Raw genomic sequence first — 25,453 nt, 5'->3', positions numbered from 1 at the left:
GGTGTTTTCACAATTTTACATCAGGAAATGCAAGAAGTTTTCAGCAAATGTATGGAGAAGTCCTGATGCCCAGATGTAGGGAGTTAGCTTCTAGAAGGAGGAAGCCCTGACGTGTAGATGATCATGCATAGGCAAACTTTAGCTGCACTGGGAGCTCATAAAACTCAGGAATATTAATGACTCAGACTACATAGATTTTTGTGCCATTACATTTTAGTGGATTTAAGTTACGTTTATTCTTTGGTGGGGGAGGCATGTATATGAGAAGGGGAGAGAGAGAGAGAAAGAGAAAATGAGAGAGGAAGAGTGAAAAAGTTTTTTCTGTCTTCAAGATCATTCTATTGATATTAAGCTTTTAAACTTTTCCTTTGCAAACCAACTCTTCTCCCTCTTTAAACTTTCAATTCATTACTTAGATTTAGCATTTGAAGATCATTTTACTCTCAAAAATATAACTGCCAGTGACAGGAAGTCTGTAGTGGGAAATTCTTGCTGATGATTAAATTTTTCATTCTTAAAAATATTATTATTTTGTTGTTAAAAGTACTATGTAGTTGTAAAGCACCTGAGAAGGCTGTGTAGGTATATTTCTTAACTTCTCTGTAAAGTAGATATAGTCTCTTCGTTAGGTAGATGAATGATATTTTTCATGAGTCATCATGAAAAATATCTACAATTATTTGGGTCTCAGTTGAGGAGTGAACTATTTTACCTTTTGCCTTAAATAGCTGAAAATTATCCACTAATTCCTATGGGAGCATGTTCGTACAGAATAATTAAGATTAGGTTATATATAGTACAACAGTTTCACATTTTTAATTTTAGGACTCATACTGACTATAAGATATTGAGTAACCAAATATTTTAAATACATATTATTTCTCTTGCCTCATATTGTTCTTTTTGTCCTGAATATTATTCCATCACTTTTTCCTTCGCATGTTTCCACATTTTGCTTGCTTCTCATCCTCAGTGAAACCCTCAGAGAAGACCCCTATGACCCATTAGACCTGTGCAGATTCCCCTAGTATACATGCTCAAGGTTCCTGTTTTTCTCACTACTAGTATTTAGCACAACTGTAATGAAATTGTTAACTTTGTAATTAGTTTAGTGTGTTTTTTCTGTTACACAGCCACAGTACTATGCAACATTCATATAGTTCTCTGGAGAAAATAGAAAACCTTTAATAATAAAGAAAGATTAGACAGTGTTTGTTAAACCATGTTTATGTAACAAGTTGTTAAATTAGGACATTTCCAGTTTCTTTTTCGGTTGAAATGTAAAGCTTTGGAATTTAAGACAGGCACACCCGCATACAGACTTTGCAACAGGGATGCACTTGGTGCACTAGATCCCAGTTCGTTGCCTAATCCAGTCTCGGTAGGTTGTCACTCGGGTATACACTCCTGGCCTATCTGGCAGGCCACACTGATCTCCCCAGCTTACTATCCCCACAAGAAACCAAAGCCGCCGTGAGTCTTCCTGTACTAGGGGGCCACCAGAGTCACCCTGTAAAAAAACAGAATGACTTATTACTTAAGTACAAAGACAAACCCAAAATATTAAGGAGTTTATTTCTATGGCAGTCGAGGAAGGAGTCACATCCATTATATGAATAATGTCAGCCTATTTCCTTTTGAAATATTATACCAAGTCGTGGAAAAATCACTGAAATCCTCAAAGTACCCTAGTTGTTCCTTCAGCAAGTCTGAGAAGATAACAAATACATTTTTCAGATTTCCGTCAGTCACTGCGTGGTTGCCTCCTACTCATCCAGGCTTTCTCTCCTTCAGGAAGACTTCTCTGAGCAACCTTTTTCCTTCCCACTCTCACCCTTTCCAGCTTTGGGCTCAATTGTTCTTCACTGTGTCCTTACATCTTGTGTGTGTCTCTGTCACTGCTCCACTACTTTATAAAAGCACATTTGTGCATTTGTGTGCCTATTTACACTTAATCCCATTGGTCAGTTTTTTGTTTGTTTTGTTTTGTTTTTGATATAGCAGCTGCATGCCTCTGAAACACTCACTTGCATTTATTATATTTGTTCAATGTCTGTTTTCCCAGATATACTGTAAGGTCCAACAGGAAAGAAAACATACCTATTCTGTACACTGCTGAAACCGAAGCTTCTAGCCCTTAGGAGATGTTTGTTGAATGAATGAGTTTCTGGAAGTCTCACTTATCTTCCTAACCTTGGCACACTACATGGTGTCTGATGCATAGTATATCATCAAAAAGTCTTCTTTTGGTGAAGAAATGTATATAGTCATAAGCAAAACACTCCTAATGAGATACTTACCACCCAGTCATAATAATGAACCAACAAACCAACAAACATTTGTGCGCATAATAATCTAGTTGGGGAGACATATTGAGTATGTCTTACATTCTGGGTTTAAGTCCTCCACTTACCAGCTATGTGACCTTTGATAAGCTGGTGAATAGCTCTCTGTACCTCTGTTTCCTCTTATAATGTTTGTATGAGTTTAAAACTCAAAGCACTTTGAGTACAGCTTAGCATAATGTATAGTCAGTACTAATAAAAGTCAGCTATTATTACCAAGTGTGCTTCTAAATTAGTCAGCTATTCATTGGCTGCTCTTAGTAGCTAGCTCATCCATACCTGTTTAATTACTGGTCTAGATGGGGAGAAGAGTCAGTGTGTGAAGTGCCAGTATGCATGGCAAATACTTCGTGAAGCTGGTTGTCACCTGCTTCTTTTATATGACATATGCATGCTTCAGTTAACCAGTTCTCAGTACTTTCTATTACTGTTTTTGTAGTGCTTTTTCTATAGTGAGAAATTATTTTGCATGATGTCTGACCAAATGTGGGCAAGTAAATGTTAAAGCAAGAGGGACTTGTAATTTTTCCATATCTAGCCAGCTTCATTGCCTGACTGCAGGCATTTGAATTTGTGTCCTGTCTTGTAGACCATAGGCTTGCTGAATGCAGGGATAGTATTGTTGTGCTAACATAATGTCTGGTGCATAGAAAGTAATTAATATAATTCCTTTGAATTAATGAATGTAAAAATGAACAAAAGAATGGACAAAACAAATAAGATCTTTTAAGTTCTTATGTAAAGTGCTGTGTCCTTTTTTTTTTTTTTTTAAGTGTGGACTATGCATTATAGTATTTCAGTTAAAAATCAGTGAGGCCTAGAGTGGAATACACATGGACGGTATCATGATGAGTTATGGTTTGAACTGGGCTTGAAGGAAGAGAATAATTTGTATGCACCGAGGGACAGAAGGTAAGGCCATTATAAATGGGAAAATAATGAATAACACCCCTTTAAAACTCATGCTTATTTTTAAGTCTTAATTAATGCTCTCAGTAGGTCTGGAGTTGTCAGTGTGGAGGTGTGTTGCTTATTTGATTGATGGATTCTTTGGAAAGCTATCATGAAACTTGAGAATTTGTTGTTTCAGGGCCAGTAGTAACAGAGAAACAGGAAGGATTTCCTACTACAGAGACATCTCCACCGAAAGGAGATAAAGGACTGGGTAATTAACAGTAACTTGACAATTGAAAAACAAATCTCCACCTACACACAACTTACAGTTGATAAAAATGTTTCATTTTGGGAAAAGTGCTCATGGATTGGGGGCTTTACCTAAAATGTGAGAACTAATTTTTATCCACTTTTTAAAGACCATGAGCACTAAATATGAAAGTCAGTGACCTTTTGATGTGAAGAATAATTCTTGTCCTTCTGTACACAATTCACCCAGAAAAACAGCAACAAGTTCCTCAAGTAAACAGATCGATTTTTTAAAACTCCAGGCTAAAAGAATATTCCATTTCTGACACTACCTGTTCCTGTTACTATATGGAGTTGGATTTCAGATATGTGAACAAAACCTATTAAAAGACATAACCGCATCAATTATGTTTAGATAATTTAATTTAACATTTTAGAATTAAAATTTGATTTTAATCACTTTACAGTGAGAATTTCATATTTATTGTTTGTTTTTGTACATTTGGTTAAAAATTATGGGCTAGATCCAAATCTAATAGTTATTTCTTTTCTTTTTCATTTGTACTGTTTCATTATTGTAGGAGCTTTTGTGACTTAAATTACTAGGGTTTTGTATAAAGTTTCTGTCTTCAAGGTGTCCAAAAATTATTATTTATCTCTTAAAATTCATTTACTATATATATTAATTTTATAATATAGTGATTAATTTTTTATTTAATCCTTCATAGCAGTTAAAAGGTTGAGGTTAAAGTTATTAACACCAGTGACCATGGTCTACATTAACAACAGTGAAATAGATGAGATTTCTTTGTTGCTTAAAATGTGCCTGACATATTTAGTCTTCATTTAATTTTTCTTAGTATGCAAAAAGTTAGGTGCTATTGTGATTATCCCCAGCTTTTAGATGAAGTGACTTGGTAATGGAGGTTAAGGAATTCAAATCGAGATCTTTCTGATTCTTGGCTTTGGATGGTTAACTACTCTGTAATGTGGCCTCTCAGAGTGAATGCTTTCATGATAGATAAACTTCATAAAAATTTTTATTTCTAAAATCTAGATTATAAATTTTAGAGGAACAGAACTGTGTATTGTAACTGTTCCCTTTATGTCTATCACATTATCACACACTAGGGAGTGCTCATACACTTCTTGGATGATGACATGGATGAGATTGTCATGAGCTTACCTGACATGCATCCACTCCACCTTGAGGTACTCCAGCACATAGCATTCCGGGCAAGATGCCTCCATTATAACTATATGGTGCATTACATACATCATTACTTATTATTCTGACTGGTGCTTGCCTTAGCTCTGAAACTGTGGGGCCTGTTTGGTATAAAAGCAGGAAAAAAATGGACTTCAAGATATGTACATTATTGATCCTATAATAAATTTGAGAAGAAATAAGTGTACTCCAAACATTATTTCATATTTAACAGTGAAGGCTCCTAAAGATTTACTCTGGAGTTTCTTTGCAGTAAAAATTCTCCAAGTAGATGAAGATAACCCCTTTTGCAGATCAGTTTTTTTTTTTTTTTGCTTTAGTTTTGTGACACAGTGCCCCTTAAACCTTTAGAGAAAACAAATTTGCTATCTTAAAATTGACTAAAAGAATTTAAATTATCCACTGACAGACTTTGGATTGGAAGATTACATATTGAATAACCTTTAACCTAGCAGCAAAAGAGAAACCAGCCTAGGTTCAAGGCTAAAGAACTAGTCTATTTTATATTGATGTACTCTCAGAATGACACCACCAGTTTTTCATGACTGGTGCAAATTTTATCTATTACACCAAATTACTTTGGGCCACAAAAACACAATAGAACATGTTCTAGAACTATTAAGGCTTTGTATTATTCCTTGGAGAGACAATCTACAACATGGGTAAAAGCCCAGGGAAATTGTCAATGCTACCCTTCCACTCCTTTGCTGATACTCTTACTTTCTCTTTGGTTCTAGTAGCTCTTGTGCATTGTCCTCATTTTAGTTTCCATTTTATTCATTCAATAAACAAATATAAACAATGCTTATGTACACATCGAGTCTTTGCCATAGAGGCAGGATTTATTTTATCCTAGAATACTTTAAAGGGCAGTTAATACTTTAAGAATTATTAAGTCCTCATAGAATGTCTAATCTAAATACTCCCATTGCTTTGGAAGGCCAAGGCAGGAGGATGACTTGAGGGCAGGAATTCGAGACCAGCCCGAGCAACATAGCAAGAACCTGTTTCTAGAAAACAAACAAACAAACAAAAAACAAACAAAAAAAGCTGGCTATGGTGGTACACACTTATCTATAGTTCCAGCTACTTGGGAGGCTGAAGCAAGAGGATTTCTTAAGACCAGAGTTTGAGGCTGCAGTAAGCCATGATTGCGCCACTGCACTCCAGTCTGAGAGAGTCTTTGTCTCTAAGAAACAAGCAAACAAACAAACAAACAAACAAAATCTTTCTTATTGTTTATAGGGAAGCTGTTTGAATCTTATAGAATCTCCGTATTATTAAATAACTCATGTTCTTCATAACTTTGTTTTACATTTTCCTTTAACTATATTTGAGAATTCTCCATAGTTCCTGGGCATTGCTTTGCTTTGCTAAGGAAACTCAGGGGTAGCCAGAGCTTGGTCTTAACAGAATATAGAATGATTCTGTCTGTAGAAGAATAGAAACACCTATTCCAGGCATTTCCTAATTTAAAAAAATTACATAATAGCAAATGTAAGACATTTCTATTGTTAATTTTTTTTCTGAGACACTTACCGGCATATTCTTGAGCACCCCATCCTGTTACATAAGCAGTAGAGCCAAGTGGAATATTCTGGGTAGCAGCTGGGAGACACACACTATGGATGTCTCTGGTAAAGGTGACACTGTTCTCAAGTCTCACAAGTGCAATGTCATTTTCATGAGTTGCAGATATATAATTGTTATGAATTAAAATACTTCTTACTCTCATTCTTAGTCTAGGATTTGTTGTGGAAATACCAAAGGTGGCAATCCATTCACGAGGATTGGAGTTGCTAAAACATTATGAAAACATGTTATATGAGTAGGGAATTTGTGAACATTTCAGATATATAAATTTGTCTTAGCCATCCTGTACTACTATCCAGAAACTATTGGATCCACATCTCTTTGTTATATATTCCTGCATTATAAGCTGGCAAGTGAGTTTAATTCTTCACTGGCAGAATACATGGTCACTTGTCTAAAGAAATGGAGAAGATTTTAGAAAACATATCTTGGGGTGATCTTGGTGTTTTTCTACTCCAATGAAGTTATGCTGATACGTTAATGATAAGTAGCATAACACAAATATCTTTGATTTCTCTTTTGTCCATACCTCCCTTCCCATTTAAGCAACTAAGAAACCTGAAATAATAAACATTTTAGATTTAACTAATTTCTTTCAATTCCTATCTTTTCCTTTAGCCAGGTGCACCATTTAAATAGTAGTGATGACAAGGGGCATTCTTATCTTATTACTGGATGAATAATTTTTCTGCACTAAGTCTGATAATGGTTGAAGATCTTGGTGTGTGTGTGCATATATATACATATGTACGTATGAGGTCTTCAAAAGTTCATGGAAAATGTATATTATAAACAAATTATGCATGGATTTCAAAAATTTTTGCATGCAAATAGACTTATACTAACTTGTTATACTGAACAGGATCAGTTTGAGGCACTAAGAGGAGTAAGACATGAATTTGAAAAGAGCTCTTATCAAAGCAACCTGAATGCTGCTAAAACTGAAGCAAAAACACATCAAATTTATGATGAAACTGGAAGAATGGTGAAATTGTTTACGCCTTACAAAAAGTTTATGGGGACAACGTCTCCCCCAGTCATCAGTTTATGAATGGATAATTTGTTTTAAGAAAGAAAGAGATGTGGTTGAAGGTGAAGTCCGCAGCAACAGATCATCCACATCAATTTGCTAGGAAAAATTTCATCTTGTTCATGTTTAAATTAAAGAGGACCAACAATTAACAGTGAGAAACAATAGACAACACCATAGACATCTCAACTGGTTCAGCTTATACAATTCTGACTGAAAAACTAAAGTTAAGCAAACTTTCTACTTGATGGATGCCAAAACTGTTTTGCCCAGATCAGCTGTACACAAGGTCAGAGCTTCCAGTAGAAATTTTAAACATTTCAGATCAAGATTCTGAAGTATTCTTTGAAGAATTATAACAGAAGATGAAACATGGCTTTAGCAATACAATCTTGAAGACAAAACACCATCAAAGCAATGGCTACAAAGAGGTAGAAGTGGTCCAGTCAAAGCAAAACCAGACTAGTCAAGAACAAAAGTCATGACAACAGATTTTTGGGATGCTGAAGGCATTTTGCTTGTTGACCTTCTAAAGGGTCAGTGAAAACTAACATCTTCTTCTAATGAGAGTAAGAAAGTTAGCCAAAGCTTTAGTAGAAAAAGTGTCCAGGAAAGCTCCACCAGAGTTTTTCTCCACCACAACCATGCTCATGCTCATTCCTCTCATCAAATAAGGTTAGTTTAAGAAATCACTAGGCATACACCTTTCAGTCCTGATTTGACTCCTTCTGATTTATTTTTGTTTCCTAATCTTAAAACAATCTTTAAAGGGCACCCATTTTTCTTCAATAAGTACTATAAAAAGGTAATGTAAAAAAGACTGCATTGACATAGTTAAATTCTCAGGACCCTCAGTTCTTTAGGGATGGACTGTATGGCTGGTATTATTGCTTACAAAAGTGTCTTGAACTTGATGGAGCTTATGTTGAGAAATAAAGTTTATAATTTTTTATTTTATCTTTTAATTTTATTTTCCATAAACTTATTGAACTCCCCTCATATATATGTATATGTGTGTGTATACAAGTATATGTGCATCTATATACATAGAGGAAGACAGAGATAGAACAGTAACGTGAAAAATAAAGGACATTACCTTTGTGACCTAGGAATAGGGACTTTTTGGCTAAACAACAAAAACACAAACTAAAAGGTAAAAAAAGAATGAATTCTATTAAATCAAAATGAGATATACTGTATCTAAATTTACCAGATGAATGAGAAACCATGGGAAAAGATTGATAATGTTTACTATCTAAAATTTTTGTAGAATATATTTTAAAAGTCTGTAAACCAGTAATAAATAAGCAGTAAAACCATTATAAAATAGGCAAAGAATATCAATGGCAGTTCATGGTAGGAGAGATCAAAACAGCTCTTAGATATATGAAAAGATACTCAAACTAGGAATCTGAGAAATTCAAATTATAAAAATGAGCATCTTATGTACATTTAAAAGGCTGATAAAACTTAAATGAAAGAATAATACTAAATGTTGATGTGGAGGGAAATTGGACCTCTTTTGCATTACTGGTAAAGATTTAAGTACCCAGAGAGTATTCTGGTATATTTTACAGCCTGCTTGTGTGCTTCTGAAATTACTGGAGGTTTACAGAAAGATAAGCACAAATATTTTGTGTGTGCTCTTTGTGGCAATGGGAAGGTAGGTCATGCAACCTAATTGGATGAAGGAAATATGGTGACTGCATACCGTGGGGTGCTATGCAGCAGTGCTTCAGATGAAAATTCCAAGGATTGAGTGAAAATGGTAAGAAACAATGTTAGACTTTTACACAATGCTACTTATTTAAATTAAAGACATATACATACCAAAAAGCACTATAGGTTTTGTAGGTGCATGCATGTACCTTTAAGACATGTATATTTTGAACATATTAGTATGAGGCATATGGGCAGAAGGAGGGCAGTGGAAGTGAAATCCAGGGATGACAGGAGGAAAAAAAAAAATAAAATGAGAGAAATGCCTTGTACAGACTGATGAAAATAAGGGTCTGTGATTTGGAGGGCTGATTAACTTAACATTGTTCCTAAGGGTTGAGTAAAAACAAAATGTAACCAAATAATCCCAATTTAGGAGTTTTATGGAGATTAGATAGTGAAGTTAATACAGAAAATAAAAATTCTATGACCTGAAATACTTTTATAAGACACAGTAGTTTGTGTAAGAGTGAACCTGAGTTAAAAATTTTGAAGAAAAAAACATTAGAAAACAAACCCATGATTGTTTTTATATTCAACTTCCTTTGCTCGGAGTCTTTACAGTGAAAGTTCTGAAGAGACTCTTCTTTCTTTCCTTCCTTTTCTCTCTTCCCTCCCTCTCTTCCTCCTACTTGTTTATTTTCCTCCTTTTCTTCTTTCCAGCTAGTGAATTAGAGCATCGTTTTGGAACCAGTCACATTTATATTTAAATCTTGGCTATGCCACATATTAAAAGTGTTATTTATGACAAGTTAATTAATAGCTCTGGGGTTTATTTACATATGAAATGTGATTGGTGATACCTTCTCACACAATTTTTAAGCATTAATGAGAAATGTATTATGTCAAGTATAGTGTTTGGCACAAAGTGAACTTTCTTGAAGGTAGCTATTATTTTCATTAATTATAGTTCAAGAAGCCATTGTTAAGTGTCTACTTTGTATAAGGAATAATATGAGTCTCCAGGAATAAAAATAAAAGTAATTATGATCTCTTTCCTTGAGGAACTCCACACTAGTGAAGGAAACTGACAAGAGGTAAGTCAAATATCACAAATCATGAGGACAACTGTTAAAGGCAGATAAACAAATTTCTGTGGAACTCAATGTAGAGGAAAGAGAGTATCAGGGAAAGCTACATAGAAGAGGTGATAATTCGATAATCCTCTATGATAACACCTCATCACTTCTATGTACTTCGATGTAAGGCTGGTTGTGCCCCAAACAAATGCTCACTGATGGTTCTCAGTGACAATCAGGTCTTTAGGGAAGGACCCAATACAAGGTTCACGCAGTTTGTTAGCTTTAGTGGATCAATCATGGTAATGAATAGAAGGATGTGGGGTGGCAAAATTCAAAGTTCCATGGATTCCTTTGGTCATCATTGGTGATGTTTATAACTTGGCTTTCATTATAGTGATATCATTTACTTAGTTTTTGGTGGTTGGGCCTGAATAGGGCTTAGAATCCAGTAAGGTTTCTATTCCATTCTTGGTTATGCTAAGTGCCTGATAAGTCCAGGTATTTGAATTCCTGGTTCCCACATTCAAGAGTATGATTGAAATCAGTGCGTGTCATTTCTGCTTTTTGACCTTTCAAGTGGCAATGAAGATTGAAATGTTTTTGTGAATTTTGTCTCTTGGGTTATTTGGGATGTAGTAATAAATTTGCCAATCTATATCAGAAAACTGGTAATTCTGGAAGTATCTTTTGAAATTTCAAATGTGTTCACTGCATATAAAAATATTGTTATAAAATTACTATGAGAAAAATTCAAAATAATTTGGGATTTCCTAAAACTTTAGTTCAGAAACGACCCTCGTCTTTTAAACCTTTATTCCTTCTAAATTTAACAAATACTTTTGTAACAGGCACTGTACCATGAAGTAGTGCCTATAAATCTGAAAAAGACTACTTAGAAATTATCAAAAATTTCATAAAATTCAAATAGAGATTTGGGAAATACATTGACATTTCAAGGATAAGCAGATTGAGCAGATACTCATAGGTAGGGAAATGTAGGAAGAGTCCAGGGCAAGAGAACAATGCTGTTTATCTGAAGCTCAAGGTACATGCTTTGAGAAATAAGACTGGATTGATCTGGCTATAGAAGACTGTGTGTGTGTGATAAGGAAGTCCAATTTAGAGTAAGAGTCTGAGAAGAAAATTGATATGATCACGGGCACACGAGTTCAAATCTCCATTATTTTTCTGGGTGAACTTTTTGATTTAAGTTCCCAACAACTGTTGTGGTCTATGATGCCCCAGTAACAAGGCAGGTTTGAAACAAACAGATTTTAGTTATGCTGAAGTCTAAAATCCTTCTTTTATGAGCAATGTGAACTTTTCTTTTTACCAATAGGGTAAGTTTATGCAACCTACTCTCCACTGGCAGCATATCACCCTCGTGTCGGCAATAGTTTAGTCACCTCAATTAAGAATTCTTATAAGTTGCCTTTTTAAAAAATTTTTATTTATGCTACTCATTGTAATTGATCATTATTTTTGTGCATTCTAATTCCAACATTAGAGTGTAAGCTCTTTGAAGGCAGAGGCAATACTTTGTTTATACTAGTAGCTTCTACAATATATAACACTGTGCTCATACTAGATACTCGATAATCTTTATGAATGAATAAATTAATGGCATGGGGTGGTCTCTAGGTTAGCCATCAGCTTCCATGATATAATGTACAAATCTTCCACAACAATTCATTTTGCTGACATTTAACATATGTTTACATTGGTGTACTCAATGCTACCAGTAACACTAAGTCACAGATAACAGTGTTGTCCCTTAATTTGGAAAAAAAAAAAATAAAGCTTGTGGAGATTTAGTAAATTTCTTAAGCTTTTATAGCTAGGATTTAAAAAACATTCTGACATATAAATTTTTGTTCTTTACTGTGCTAATATACTATTACCTGAAACAGAGAAATAGCACTAAATTAGCATGCTAAAGGGGAAAAATGCTTTTCCTCTCATGAATAGGAAGAAAATTCTTATTGATTTTTTTGTACTGAATTATTTCTGGCTCAATTCAATCCTAGGGTGCAGTCTTCATGACCTGTCTATTCTGATTGTTCCCAGATGGGTAGGTAGCGGTGTTCTCACCTTCTGAAGCAGTGAGCTGCTGTCAGGATCCACGTGTTACTGATCAGGCTGCCTCCACAGTGGTGGGCATTATTTACCCGTAGACTGACTTGCCATGGCCAGCTTCCCTCCTCAGCCTCAGTGCCTCCAATGATTCTCTGCTCAGACAATGTTATTAGGTCTGGACCGGCCCCACATTCTGATGAGAAAAGGGCATTAATGTGCTGGGAAGATCATGATTCCTTTACATTTGGAAGAAGCTGAAGAGTTTTTCCATAATTTATGACTTTTATGCCTTGTACATTCTTCCTGAGGACATGCTGGACTTTCCAAAAAGCATGATCAATGTATTTTTACAACTCATTTGTGACTACTGTTGCTTATAGATGGCATTTTGGAGAACATTTCTGAATTTAGTTGGCATATGGGCTTCAAATATTGGACAGTTTCAGAGTTCCCTGGAATTCCCTATGAGTTGAGGTTAAGAGAGATCATTATTGAATGTGCCAGCTCAGGCCACAGACTCCTGGGAAATTTCCTTTTTCTCAATGGTCTTGCTATGCTCAGTGTGGTTTGTGGACCTGCAGCATGGGCATCCCCTGGAAACTTATTAGAAGTGCTGATTCTCAGAACCACATCATGGGACAAATCTAAAGCTGTGTTTTGATGTGAGGTTCATGCACACACTGAAGTTGGAGGAAAACTTGTCTCATCCAAAAGACTCCTTAGTGACTGCAGTTCATCTTGTAGAATCCAGTCCAAGACTGATGCTGTATTACCAAACATGCCCTCAAAAAGGAGCTGCTATACCACAGAATATTCTTGAGGGTGACAGAGGGTTTCATTTAAATAAGGTTTATTTAAATGTTTTCAAAGAGCCTGTGACCACTCTACTGGCCAGAGCTGAAATGGGCTGGGGTAGGCTGATCACCCGATTCCTCTTAACTCCCATTCCCATGATTTTCTTCTCTTTTGTGGCCTATTACTCAGAAATTAATGGTAAATTGCAAAACTATTGCTGGGTTGGCTCTTAAGTAGTGCCCTGGTTTAATAGCACAACCATCTAAAGGCTTTTTTTCCTAGCAAATTTCCTGGATAAAGGAGGACCAGGCTTTCATTAAGATATACATATGTTCCTTTGTGGCATCACCCAAACAAATACCCTAGTAAATTGTTTATCACAGTTTCATTAACAATAAGCATGAATTAAATATGTAGTGAAGCTGAAAAACACTGATGGGACTAGCATCACTTTGTAAAATCACTTAGGTACTAAGATAGGCCAGCTACCAGGTACATTGAACTCATTTTTAACTGCATTTTTTTTGGTCAGAGAAGTAAGTTGCTGTTTTCTAGGGATTGCATTTCTGCTATCCTAGCCTGAGAATACGTAGGATGATGTTGAAAAGTAGTGACTTTTCCTTCAGGTTATAGACTCAAAGCTGAGAAGACTTCTCATAATTCTTTTTTATTATACTTTGTGATTAACCTGAATTCACAACAAAGCAAACTACTCTGGTGTTTAGGAGAAGCTACATAAATGGTGTCATCAAACATAATTTGTAAGTCTGCAGAAATGCCACTTTAGAACCAGGGCAGTAAAAGCTTCTCAAAGCTGCCAAGGAAATTTTCATGAGGCCAGTTTTGAGTACAGAGTGGGTAGTCCTCCACTACAACTTCTTCCTTTTTCTAAAAGGAAAGGGGAAACTTAAAGTCCATTCCATGGGACACTTGGGATCATCACTGTCTTGTTTCAACACCACCTGAGCGAACTAAGAACAAAGACATCAACATGATAGACACTGCCCTGGCCAAAAGTACACAAAAGACTTGCACTTTTACTCTTTATGATTTGGCAAATTATAATTACAAAATAATTTAAAAACTTACCATTAATAAGCCAGTTTGCTGCAGCCTGGTCAGTAAGTGCTAGAATTTAAAAATGAGAATAAGATAAACACAGTAAAGGCTGTATATCATTTCACCATAATTTCTTAAAGTACAGTAGTCAGACAACAAGAAGCGAATTACTTGTTGTAGGGGGAGTCCTCTAAAATGCAGATTCCTAGGCTCCCTTTCAGACCTGCTGAAACAATCTCTAACTCATGGGCCCTACAAATCTCTTTGTTTACCACCTTTTCCCAATTTGTTGTTATGCATACTAAAGTTTGTACTTTAATTTCTCATTAAATACTTAATAGGTATCTCTTCTTTCAAGGTACTCAATTTATATGGGAAAACAGAAACATAAGCAAGTCATTGAGATGCAATGTGATAAATGCTATAAGGGAAGTTAATTTATCATGTACTTAAATATATGTATATTACTCCAATGATACCATTCTATAATAAGTGCTGCAGATTTAACTGTGAGCAAAATATAGAGGACTTGCCCTCACATAATTTACAGATAGAAATTAATCACGCAATCATTCAAATAAATGTAAGTGCAAAGTAGAGAAAAGAAAAAAGAGAATAACTAATATAAATTATATGGAGGAGATAACATTTGAGATAGAGGAAATAGCATCTGCACTATATTTTGAAGATCTGAAAGGAATTTTTCAGGCACACAAGGGAACAAAAGAGATTTCAGATGGAAGGTATAGTGGGCACAAATGCTTGGAGGTGTAAGATGTTTGTGGAGCAATAAAGTAAGGAGAGCTAGAGCATGTGTTGTGTTTAGGGAAATAGAGGGTGAGCCTGGAAAGGAAAATATGTCAGTATCAGATGGTAAAGGTCTGTCTATTTCAATTTAAGAACTGCATACAAGACTGTTTTCTCTGCATGTCCAACACTCATATCAAACGCAATGTGACCCAATTTTATCCAAAATTTGCCATTCATTCTTTCCTTTTAGTAAAATGACACCACTTCCAAAATCTGAAATTGTCTCAAACTCCTCCTTTCTCATCATTTCCACGTCTTATAATCTCCAGATTCTGTACCTCTGTCCTCTATGTTTTGAATTATTCTCTCCTCTTCATTCCTTTTGCTACTACTTTAGTTCCTGCTTTCATCATTTGACATCAGTACAGTTACAAAAATTTTCTAACTGAATTCCACCACTTTTGCTCCTTTTCAGTTTATGCACCTCTACCTTACCAGACTGATCCTTTCTAAAAAATGTTATGTTAGATCATATCCTTCCTTGATTGAAATTTTTAATTGAGAAACCCATCATTTTTATTTCCTGCAAGATAAATTAAAACTTTTCAAGACAGGTTCCCATGCTCTCTCAAACCGATTTATCCAAAGTTATTTCCCACTAAAAGTTTCACAAGGTTTGGGTATCACATTTGTTTTGCAAGCTTCAGTGGAGCCAAATCATACTTTTGGAGACAGGACATTTTAAAAAGCTGGCCATTCTTAATTTTTTGAACAAAACAGACTTAGTTTGAATCCTGACTGCCTCATATACTGACTGTGTCAGTCTGGGCAATTTATCTCTTCTAAGGGGGACAATAAAACTATCTATGGGATATGGTTGTTGTAAGGATTAATCAAGAAAAAAATTCATATAAGGCATTAAAACCATGCCTAAAAATAGTAAGTTCTCATTAAATAAGTGTTTTGATGATGATGATGTGAATGATGAACACTAATCAATCATTCCAGCAGGCCCCTTTCTTCATTGTTCTGTCAAAGCATCACGTTCGGTACAGACTATTTTCCTTTTTCACGCTTTCCTTCTCTGGCAATTTTCTTTTTCTCATCTCAAAATATGTAAATCCTACCCATATTTCAAAGTCAAAGTCCATTCTCCTTCATGAAACTTTTGCTAGATATCCCAAGCACACTGGTCTCTTCTTCCCTAGATTCCTGCAGTGGTCACTGCCTGGGCCTCACACTGGGCCTTTGATCATATTCTATCTTGATTGTCAACACTCTTGTGTTGGAATATCTTTCCCTTCAACTAGATTATGGGCTCTGGAGGTGGAAACTGCTATTATGTTACCATTGTATCACCATATTGTCTGGTATAATGCTAAGTAAATAAACACTCATGAAGTGCATTCATGAGAATTCCTTAATGTGTGGAAGCAGAGGTAATATTCAACTACCTAACAAACTGCAGTGCATGAGCATCGGCCAGTCATAAAAGATGCAATCAGGCTATGGAGTTAGAGCAGTGTCTTAGAGTTCTTTGCTTTGCTAAGCATAACTCTTTAGCTGCAAGGGCAGTGGATTTGAAGCATCTCGGAAGACAACTTTGTGGGCCTGATGCAGTAATTGTTTACTAACAAATAGGAAAGCATTTCAATATTTAACAGTTAGTACATCTGTAACTGGTACCTACCAGTCTAGTGTGGGAATCATCAAAATCCTTTTAATCTTGAGCTCATAGTGAAGAAATCATGACTTACTAAACTAGCAGAACGTGACTAACTTGGAGGAATGTCCTAAATTCTATGCATATATTATTTCTTTTATTTCAGTCATGCAAGAATTATTTATTGAATATGTGTTATATGAGGGAGACCAGGTGGTAGCAGGGTAGTAGGATGAAGAAGTTTGACTGGTTCTTTTTTTTTTAGGATGATTATAGTGTAGGATAAAGCCAAACAATACAAAAATTACACAAATAACTTTGAAATTTCAATTGTGATAAATGTTACAAAGAAAAATGAAGGAGCCTCTGAGGTGGATCATTAATTAAATAGTTCTCTGACCTTCAGCATCTATGTACCCCTCCTATGTCATATCCACAAATGACATCTGACAGTAACATCACTCATAAGGAATGTTGCAGGGATAATTAATGAGAATTTTTAGCAAATAAAATTTACTATATAAATGCCAAATGATTCTTTAAATCTTAGAATGTTTTACGTTAGAGAGCTATATGGTATATTTAGCTTTTTAATGTATTGTTTTCATAGTTTAGTTTCAAAGAAAGAAAAGTCAGCCTCTCAATTAAAATGTGAATTTGAATTGGTAAACTTGAGGGATATGTTGAAATAAAATTGTTTATGAAAAATTATACTTACATGTTATCTCAGTTGAAGAGTTTATTTCCAAATTTCCAGAGTTATTCAGCATTTGTTGTAAAACAGACTCAATTCTGCTTTTCATTGATGCTCCATTGTTATTTCTAGTGAATCGAAATTTCATGACAACATCCGCTCTCACACCACTACCATCTTGACTGTAAATCATAAAGATATTTTAAAAAACAAATAACATGACACTTTTTCACCATCCTGTTTATATACTCTTCTTGATTAAACCCTTTTAAAGAATTCATTTGTGGAATTTAACTTCAGATAGATCTCTATAACAGTGTTTGTATACATAATACTATATCACGATGCTATCTCACAAATTTGATTTCAATGCACAGAACATTGTACTCACTATAGGAGAGCTGATTTTGAAGTTATAATGCCAGAATTTTACAGTGTAACTTTGGATAAGTTATGTAAGTTTCTTGATCTTTCTATATCTAAGTCTCTTCACATGTAAAATGGGTTATGAAGATTAGATGAATCACTATATGCAAAACTTCAAAGAAGAGTCAATAATATACAGTAAGTGTACTATAAATATTAGCTATTCTTAGACTTCGCCAATGTTATTAAAAATAATCTCCTTAAACAAATTCATAAAGTGATGAGATTCTAAATTTGTGTGAGAGACTCAACTTAATTTCTTGGTACCTGGACCATTCATCTGGCTACAAAAGCAAATTTTAACTTTTGTCATATATTAAGATTTCATCAATCATTTTAATTAACGATAAATATTCCTCACAATAAACCTTGGTGACTTGATTAAATATTCTGATTATCTAAAGCCTCAGTAATTTCTATTTTCTTCCATGAAAATTACCTCATAAACCAGTTTCTCTACCTAACATTGGCTATCTTCTTTTCTGAAAAAGTACATTAAAGATAGTTGGCTTTGAGGTCCTCATATTCTCCCTTGGCTTCCTCCTCTCACCTCAATGACCAGCTGTAACTTAATATTCATTCCAGATACTAATTTAATATTTATTTTAAAAAATGTTAGATAAACGACTTCTTGTGCTAGGCACTATTCTAAGCTTCAGAAATTAGCTGTGACCAAGATTCACAGTTGCCATATGGGTCTGGCAGTTTAGATGTAGAAACAGGCACTGAACAAATAATTACCACTGCCATGTCTAGCAACATGGAAGCCTAAATAATTTTAGAAAACACTTTCTGTATAACACAAATAAAAACGATAGATAATATATAATAAATTCCATTTCAAGTGTAAAACTGGGCTCATAGAAAAGTAAGGAAAATCCTGGAAGACCAAAAATAAAGAAGAATATGAATAGTATGTGGTTAGACTAGAATATTCCACAGGCTTGTGTTTAGCATTTACATAGAGGCTGGAGATGGGACCTTGGGCTAGTGCAAAATAGGAAGTTGAACTTGAGGTTTTAGAATAAGGCCAGGAGTCTCGAACTAAACCCCCAATAACAGCATGAACTAGAATGAAAAAAAATATGCTCATCATCTCATAAAAAAATAAATTTATCTGTTTCCAAGATCCAGCTTTAAATTAAGAAAAAAAAATATCACCTGAAAATTCGTAATCATGGGCCTGGCTGCATGATGTCTGAATCTTCCTTAATACTACCTGAATACTCCCAAAACCTTTAAACTAAGAAATTAACAACAACAACAAAATCCATGTGCTGCTGATTCCTCTAGAATGTCTGACAGATGTAGCTGCTCTGGAGGTAGATGTGTTAAGTCTAGGTTGTACAGGGTCCCAAGTGAGATTAAATTTAAGCATACAATTTCAATGGTAAACAACACATCATGAGGAGTGTATTAATATTTTCCCACGGAGCTATAAAGAACTGCCCAAGACTGGGTAATTTATAAAGAAAAGAGGTCCCCATGGCTGGGGAGACCTAAGGAAATTTACAATCATTGCAGAAGGAGAAGCAAACCCATCTTTCTTACATGGTGACAGGAAAGAGAAGAACAGAGCAAAGGGGAGAAAAGTCCCTACAATCTAATCACCTCCCACAAGGTCCCTCCCACGACATGTGGGTATTATGGGAACCAGAGTTCAAGATGAGATTTTAGTGGGGGCACAGCCAAACCATACCAAGGTGGAATCAAAATAACAAAAAGATTATCCTCAAAAACTTCACACAATAGAATCAACAGACAAGTGATTATATTTGAAGTGACAAATGACATAAAAGAGGGAATCATAAAAATGAGATTAAGTAGAAAACATTATTTTTAAAAGGTCACCTGGTATCTGATAACACAACAGAGTGACTATGGTCAATAATAATTTAATTATACATTTAAAAATAACTAAAAGAATATATTTGGATTGTTTGTAACACAAAGGATAAATGCTTGAGGGGATGGATACCCCATTTTACACAGTGTGATTATTATGCATTGTTTGCTTATATCAAAACATCTCATGTACCACATAAATACATATAACTACTAGGTACCCACAAAAATTAAAATAAGAAATGTTTTTAAAAGACCAGGCAGATTCTCAAAAGAAACAAATAGAACTTTCAGATAGAAAATCATACTCATTGAAATTGGAAACACAATAAATGGGTTACACAGAATACAAGTCAAAGTTCAAGAGAAATTTGTTATCTAAAAGAGATAAAGAAATTACACAGAATCTAACATAGATAAAAGATAAAATAGAGGTTGAGAGACATGATAAAGTTCCATGTAAAGCAATGCTAAAAAAGAGCCCAGAAAAAAACAAAGAAGCAGTCAAACTGGAAGAGATCATGAGAATTATCCACGTGATGGTACCAAGTAGATGGCTGCATATATTCATGTCTAGAGACAAAAGAGGACTGGCCTAGAGATATAACTTTGAGAGCACTCAGCATATGGGTGGCAGTGAAGGTCAATGAAAAGAGAGAGTGTGACCTGAGAAGATGAGAGGCCTAGAGCACAGCCTGATGTTCAGCAACATATGAGGAATATACAAAGAAGTAAGACCTCATAAAGGAAACCAAGAAGGAATAGCTAGGGAGATAAGGGGAAAATCAGGGTGTACAAGGCCATACAAACCAAGGGATAGTCCTATTTCAAGAGTGACAGGCCAACAGGACGAAATACTGTTGAGAGGTCCAAGAATAGGACTGATGTGGTTTCTTTGGATTTTGTTATTTGGATGTCATTGTTGAATTGGCAAGAGCAGTTTATATTTTGTGATGGTATTGAAGCCATGTTGCAGAGGATTGAGTGATAAGTGGGAAGTGACCGAAAAGAGAGAAAATGCAGAAGGCTCATGTAGTCCTACAGGTTTTCAGGGCTTACTTACTTTTGAGTATTAGTGGCTGATACAGATACTCACAAGAAAGTACTAAGTGCATGTGCACTGAATTGACTGAGAGGTGTTTTGGAAAATTTCCTTCTCATAGACTCTTCTTACCCCTTTAACTCCTCATCAAAACTTGCCTGACCAGACATGTGTGCTCCAGATACTTACTAGGTGACTCTCCAGAGAGTAAGAATTAATTTTCCTGTGATGCTAGTATTTGAGAAAGAATTGGTATAATTCCTCTTCTGCCAAAGAACTATTGCATATTATTTAAAGGCTAGAGCAATGTGGTCATTTGAGACATTTACAGGAGAGTGAGTAAGGGTGACTATTTCAGTTGGAAAGGCCGGTTTTATCACATCATATTTAACTAAGGCAGGAATGGCAAATAACTAGCATGCATGCTGCTACTCTTCCTATTATTAATTCATGATAAACACGCCTTGGATTTGGCCATAATACCCTTTCATTATAGCACGTCAGGCAGATAAAACCAAAAAGCCACTTTTGATGATGGTCATAGTGTCTTGATCTTGGATGGATACACCCAAACCACAGCACTGTACAACTCCAGGAAGGACTATTGACATAGGCTGCACTGTGAGTGATATCCACTGGAGTTTTACAACAGGATGACTTTGTTACTGTACCTTCACCCCAACTCTCTCTCCACCCCTTCTTCCTCTTCCCAATAAGAATAGATGTAATATGGTTATTTATATTAGTAGCTAAATAGATCATATGTTTGACTTTTTTGGCATTGTTTTTTTAAGATGACTAAAATACTATTTTCATAATATTGCAACAACTTATCTGAACATGTCATTTACTATTCATTCTGTGACAAAAAGTCAAATATGCCACATTGTATCTATAGTTAAATATTTTTTTCTACAGTTCTACTCACCTCAGTTTGACAACATGAGCTCTCATGAACTGGTTTCTTAAATTTGATTCTTTGAATGTTCTAGTAATCTGTAGAAAGAAAGAGGGGGGGGAACTCTCTGTAATTACAGTTCTCCTTCCTCTCAACCTTGCAACATGAGACATGTTAATGAGGAGTAGAAAACTGAATTTTCACTTTAGTTCAACCCAGTTCCATTGCAAAACACATGGGATTGATTTGGACAGGTTCTGTAACCTTTTGATGCAGTACCTATTCCTTTATCTGTTACACAGAGATGATGCTGGACAGGATGGGTTTTTGCTAGAAATCATTCTAAACACATCAGTTGTTTTACTCAATGAGAGATTATGTTATATGGCTTGGTGACTGTTCTAAGGGCTTGGGGCAGGAGTCATGCCAGCATGAGGGAAGTCCACTGACACAACTCAAAATGTGTGATCCCAACAATTGCTTTTAATGGATGAAACCTGATTAAACCAGACTAAAATGAGTAGCAATGGAAAACTTGAAGAGAAGGGGAGAAGGAAGCAAAAGGGCAGGTTTTTTTTTTTTTTTTTTTTTTGTCATTTCTGATTCATACCTAAGCATCAGGGACTATTCTTTTTTTTAGCATTAGTTGGTAATATCTTTTTTATTTTTTAGAGATTGAGTCTCATATATTACTCAGGCTGGCCTCTAACTGTTGTGTTTAAGAATCCTCCAGCCTCACAGGAAATGTAGTGGTGAAGAGGGGAAAAGTGGTGATGGTTAATGGGTAGAAAAATATAGTTAGATGAAATGAATAAGATCTCACATTTAATAGCACAACAGGGTGCCTATTCCAAGAGTGGAGTTGGAATGTTCCTAACACAAAGAAAGATAAATGCTTGAGGTGATGGATATCCCAATTACTCTGATGTGATTATTAAACATTATGTGCCTGTATCAGAACATGAACTATCTCTTTGAATCACTACTCGGTCCCAGCAAGGATGTTTCTCCTGAGGCCTAACATTCAGATTCACAGTCAACTGGAAGTGCTGTGCCTGATACAGTTCTCCTGAGATGCAGGGTCAGATGTATTGTGGTTTCATTAAGAAGAATGGATTATGCTGGCTTATCCTGTGAGGTGACACCTAGGTGGATGTGGATATGAAAAGGTGAAGATAAGAAAATTAACTAGCATGGTGGGTATTACATTAAGCCAGGATTTGAAGCCGATTCTTCTCAAAATGGTAAAATTTATGCAATGTCGATTACACCACAATATATCTTACTTTTTCAATATTCACTCCTATAGGATGACTGATGTCAGACCAACATGATTCTTAACCAAATGATAACTTTGTTTTTTTTTTTTTTTCCAGAGAACATTTGAACAATTTTAAGAACAATGAGACTGTTGGTTTTATCAAAGTACTTTATGTTTCTTTTTTAAAAATTCAAGAAATACTAGTAAGTATTAAGAAGAAAGCAAAAAGTCAGACCAGGCATGGTTGCTCACATCTGTAATCCCAGCACTTTGGGAGGCTGAGGTGAGTGGATCACTTGAGGTCAGGAGTTCGAGACCAGCCTGGCCAACACGGTGAAACCCTGTCTCTCCTAAAAATACAAAAAAAGTATTAGCCAGGTGTGGTGGCAGGCACCTATTATCCCAACTGCTCAGGAGGCTGAGGCAGGAGAATCACTTGAACCTGCAGGGCAGAGGTCTCAGTGAGTCAAGATCGCGCCAGTACACTCCAGCCTGGACAACAGAGCAAGACTCTGTTTAAAAACAAGAAAAAAAAAAAAGGCAAAAAGTCATTCTAAATTCTATAATCTAAAATTAACCATTGCTGTAATTGGATAAAGTAACTTCCAGTAATCTACTTAGAATCATGAGCTTTAATATGTTGATTAATATGGAATGTTAAAGGAGATATTTTAATAAAAATATTGAACTTTAATTTTACTTGACTTTAATCGAAGTAGAAGATACTGTCGTAAAGTTGAAGGAATTGTTAAAATTTGGATAAGTGGTTCTTGTAATTATATTTTAATTCATGATTTGGCATTGCACTGGCACAGGCTAGACTGGACCAAAATGTTAAAGATCCATTTTAACATTTCTGTTATGTGGAAAACATTAAGAGGCAATTTAGTAAGGACTAAGATAATAAGCAACATAAAGAAAGCAAGTTGATTAATTGGTTGATATGCAAATACAAATATAAAAGAAGAGGCCTATGAATAAGATTCCATATTTCACAGAGTGGGTGAAAATGTTACTACTGACACTCATTAGAACTTAACAAATGCCAGGTGACTGAGTTAGGAATAGATACAAACTGCAGGGGCTGGGGGTGGGGGAAGGAAGTCCCAGGGATGCTAAGGCTCCTACAGAGGGAGTTAGCCCCCTGTCAAAAGCTGACGCCCCAGGGAAGCGCAGCAGCAGGGGTTCAGTGCCAGCTCTGGTGGGGTGACAGTCCCAGAAGAGAAGGAGGGTTTATGTAGTAAAGGAGTGCACTTGGAGAGGCAGAGCCGCAGGTCTGCATGGTCAGGATCTGCCTGTGCAGGGGCTGTGCAGTGTCAGTGTGTATGTGCACTTGCGTGTGTGCCTTCATTTGTCTTTAAATCCTAATCAATCTTATTTTTCAATTCCTTTTGCCACAATGCCTGACATTTTTAGCATTCAGCCTTAAATAACCTAAATCCCAAAGTATCACCATTTTGTAGTACTTTACAACTTATAGATGACTGCACACACACTCATTTCATTATTTACAGCTCAGTAGATCTCACTGGACCCATGTGGCAGGTGAGAAAAAAGTCTGTGAGCCTTGTAGTGACTTGCCTGGAAGTGGAGAAAATCAAACCAGACCTTTGACTACCTGCCCAGGGCCATTTCTGCTGCCCCAGAGCAAACTTTTGTACACAGACTGAGAGCTTTGGAAATGTACCGAAGCGGGAGCTGGTGCTGTCCTGGCATTGACTCACTTCCCTGCTACTGTATGTGTCTGGGAGGATGCACTGTTTTTTTTTTTTTTTTTTTTTTTAGATTTATTATTTATTATTATTATTATACTTTAAGTTCTAGGGTACACGTGCATAACGTGCAGGTTTGTTACATATGTATACTTGTGCCATGTTGCTGTGCTGCACCCATCAACTCATCAGCACCCATCAACTCGTCATTTACATCAGGTATAACTCCCAATGCAATCCCTCCTCCCTCCCCGCTCCCCATGATAGGCCCCGGTGTGTGATGTTCCCCTTCCCGAGTCCAAGTGATCTCATTGTTCAGTTCCCACCTATGAGTGAGAACATGCGGTGTTTGGTTTTCTGTTCTTGTGATAGTTTGCTGAGAATGATGGTTTCCAGCTGCATCCATGTCCCTACAAAGGACACAAACTCATCCTTTTTTATGGCTGCATAGCATTCCATGATGTATATGTGCCACATTTTCTTAATCCAATCTGTCACTGATGGACATTTGGGTTGATTCCAAGTCTTTGCTATTGTGAATAGTGCTGCAATAAACATACGTGTGCATGTGTCTTTGTAGCAGCATGATTTATAATCCTTTGGGTATATACCCAGTAATGGGATGGCTGGGTCGTATGGTACATCTAGTTCTAGATCCTTGAGGAATCGCCATACTGTTTTCCATAATGGTTGAACTAGTTTACAATCCCACCAACAGTGTAAAAGTGTTCCTATTTCTCCACATCCTCTCCAGCACCTGTTGTTTCCTGACTTTTTAATGATCGCCATTCTAACTGGTGTGAGATGGTATCTCATTGTGGTTTTGATTTGCATTTCTCTGATGGCCAGTGATGATGAGCATTTTTTCATGTGTCTGTTGGCTCTATGCATGTCTTCTTTTGAGAAATGTCTGTTCATATCCTTTGCCCACTTTTTGATGGGGTTGTTTTTTTTTTTTCTTGTAAATTTGTTTGAGTTCTTTGTAGGTTCTGGATATTAGCCCTTTGTCAGATGAGTAGATTGCAAAAATTTTCTCCCATTCTGTAGGTTGCCTGTTCACTCTGATGGTAGTTTCTTTTGCTGGGATGCACTGGTTTTAAATGAGATCTACTGCAGCCATTCCATTCCCTCTGCACATTCACTTAGGTGGCG

The 25,453-nt window shown here is 35.9% G+C and overlaps 1 protein-coding gene across 1 annotated transcript in view; it reads right to left on the bottom strand.

Annotated features, from left to right (window-relative positions):
- Positions 1 to 1,209: 1,209 nt before the first annotated feature.
- Positions 1,210 to 25,453, bottom strand: part of TMPRSS11D (transmembrane serine protease 11D) — a 62,043-nt gene continuing 37,799 nt past the window's right edge. The window contains exons 4-10 of the mRNA XM_001109114.5: positions 21,359 to 21,426; positions 17,142 to 17,299; positions 14,041 to 14,079; positions 12,172 to 12,349; positions 6,256 to 6,515; positions 4,675 to 4,817; positions 1,210 to 1,510 (exon numbers count right to left, since the gene is read on the bottom strand). Of these exons, the coding sequence (XP_001109114.1) occupies positions 1,349 to 1,510; positions 4,675 to 4,817; positions 6,256 to 6,515; positions 12,172 to 12,349; positions 14,041 to 14,079; positions 17,142 to 17,299; positions 21,359 to 21,426 (1,008 nt within the window). The 3' untranslated portion in view covers positions 1,210 to 1,348. The remainder of the gene's footprint in view (positions 1,511 to 4,674; positions 4,818 to 6,255; positions 6,516 to 12,171; positions 12,350 to 14,040; positions 14,080 to 17,141; positions 17,300 to 21,358; positions 21,427 to 25,453) is intronic.

The sequence above is a fragment of the Macaca mulatta genome, chromosome 5 (genome assembly GCF_049350105.2).
Source record: "Macaca mulatta isolate MMU2019108-1 chromosome 5, T2T-MMU8v2.0, whole genome shotgun sequence".
NCBI classification, from domain to species: domain Eukaryota; kingdom Metazoa; phylum Chordata; class Mammalia; order Primates; family Cercopithecidae; genus Macaca; species Macaca mulatta.
The sequence above is the reverse complement of the archived record's forward strand: the minus strand, read 5'-3'. Positions and strand labels throughout refer to the sequence as shown.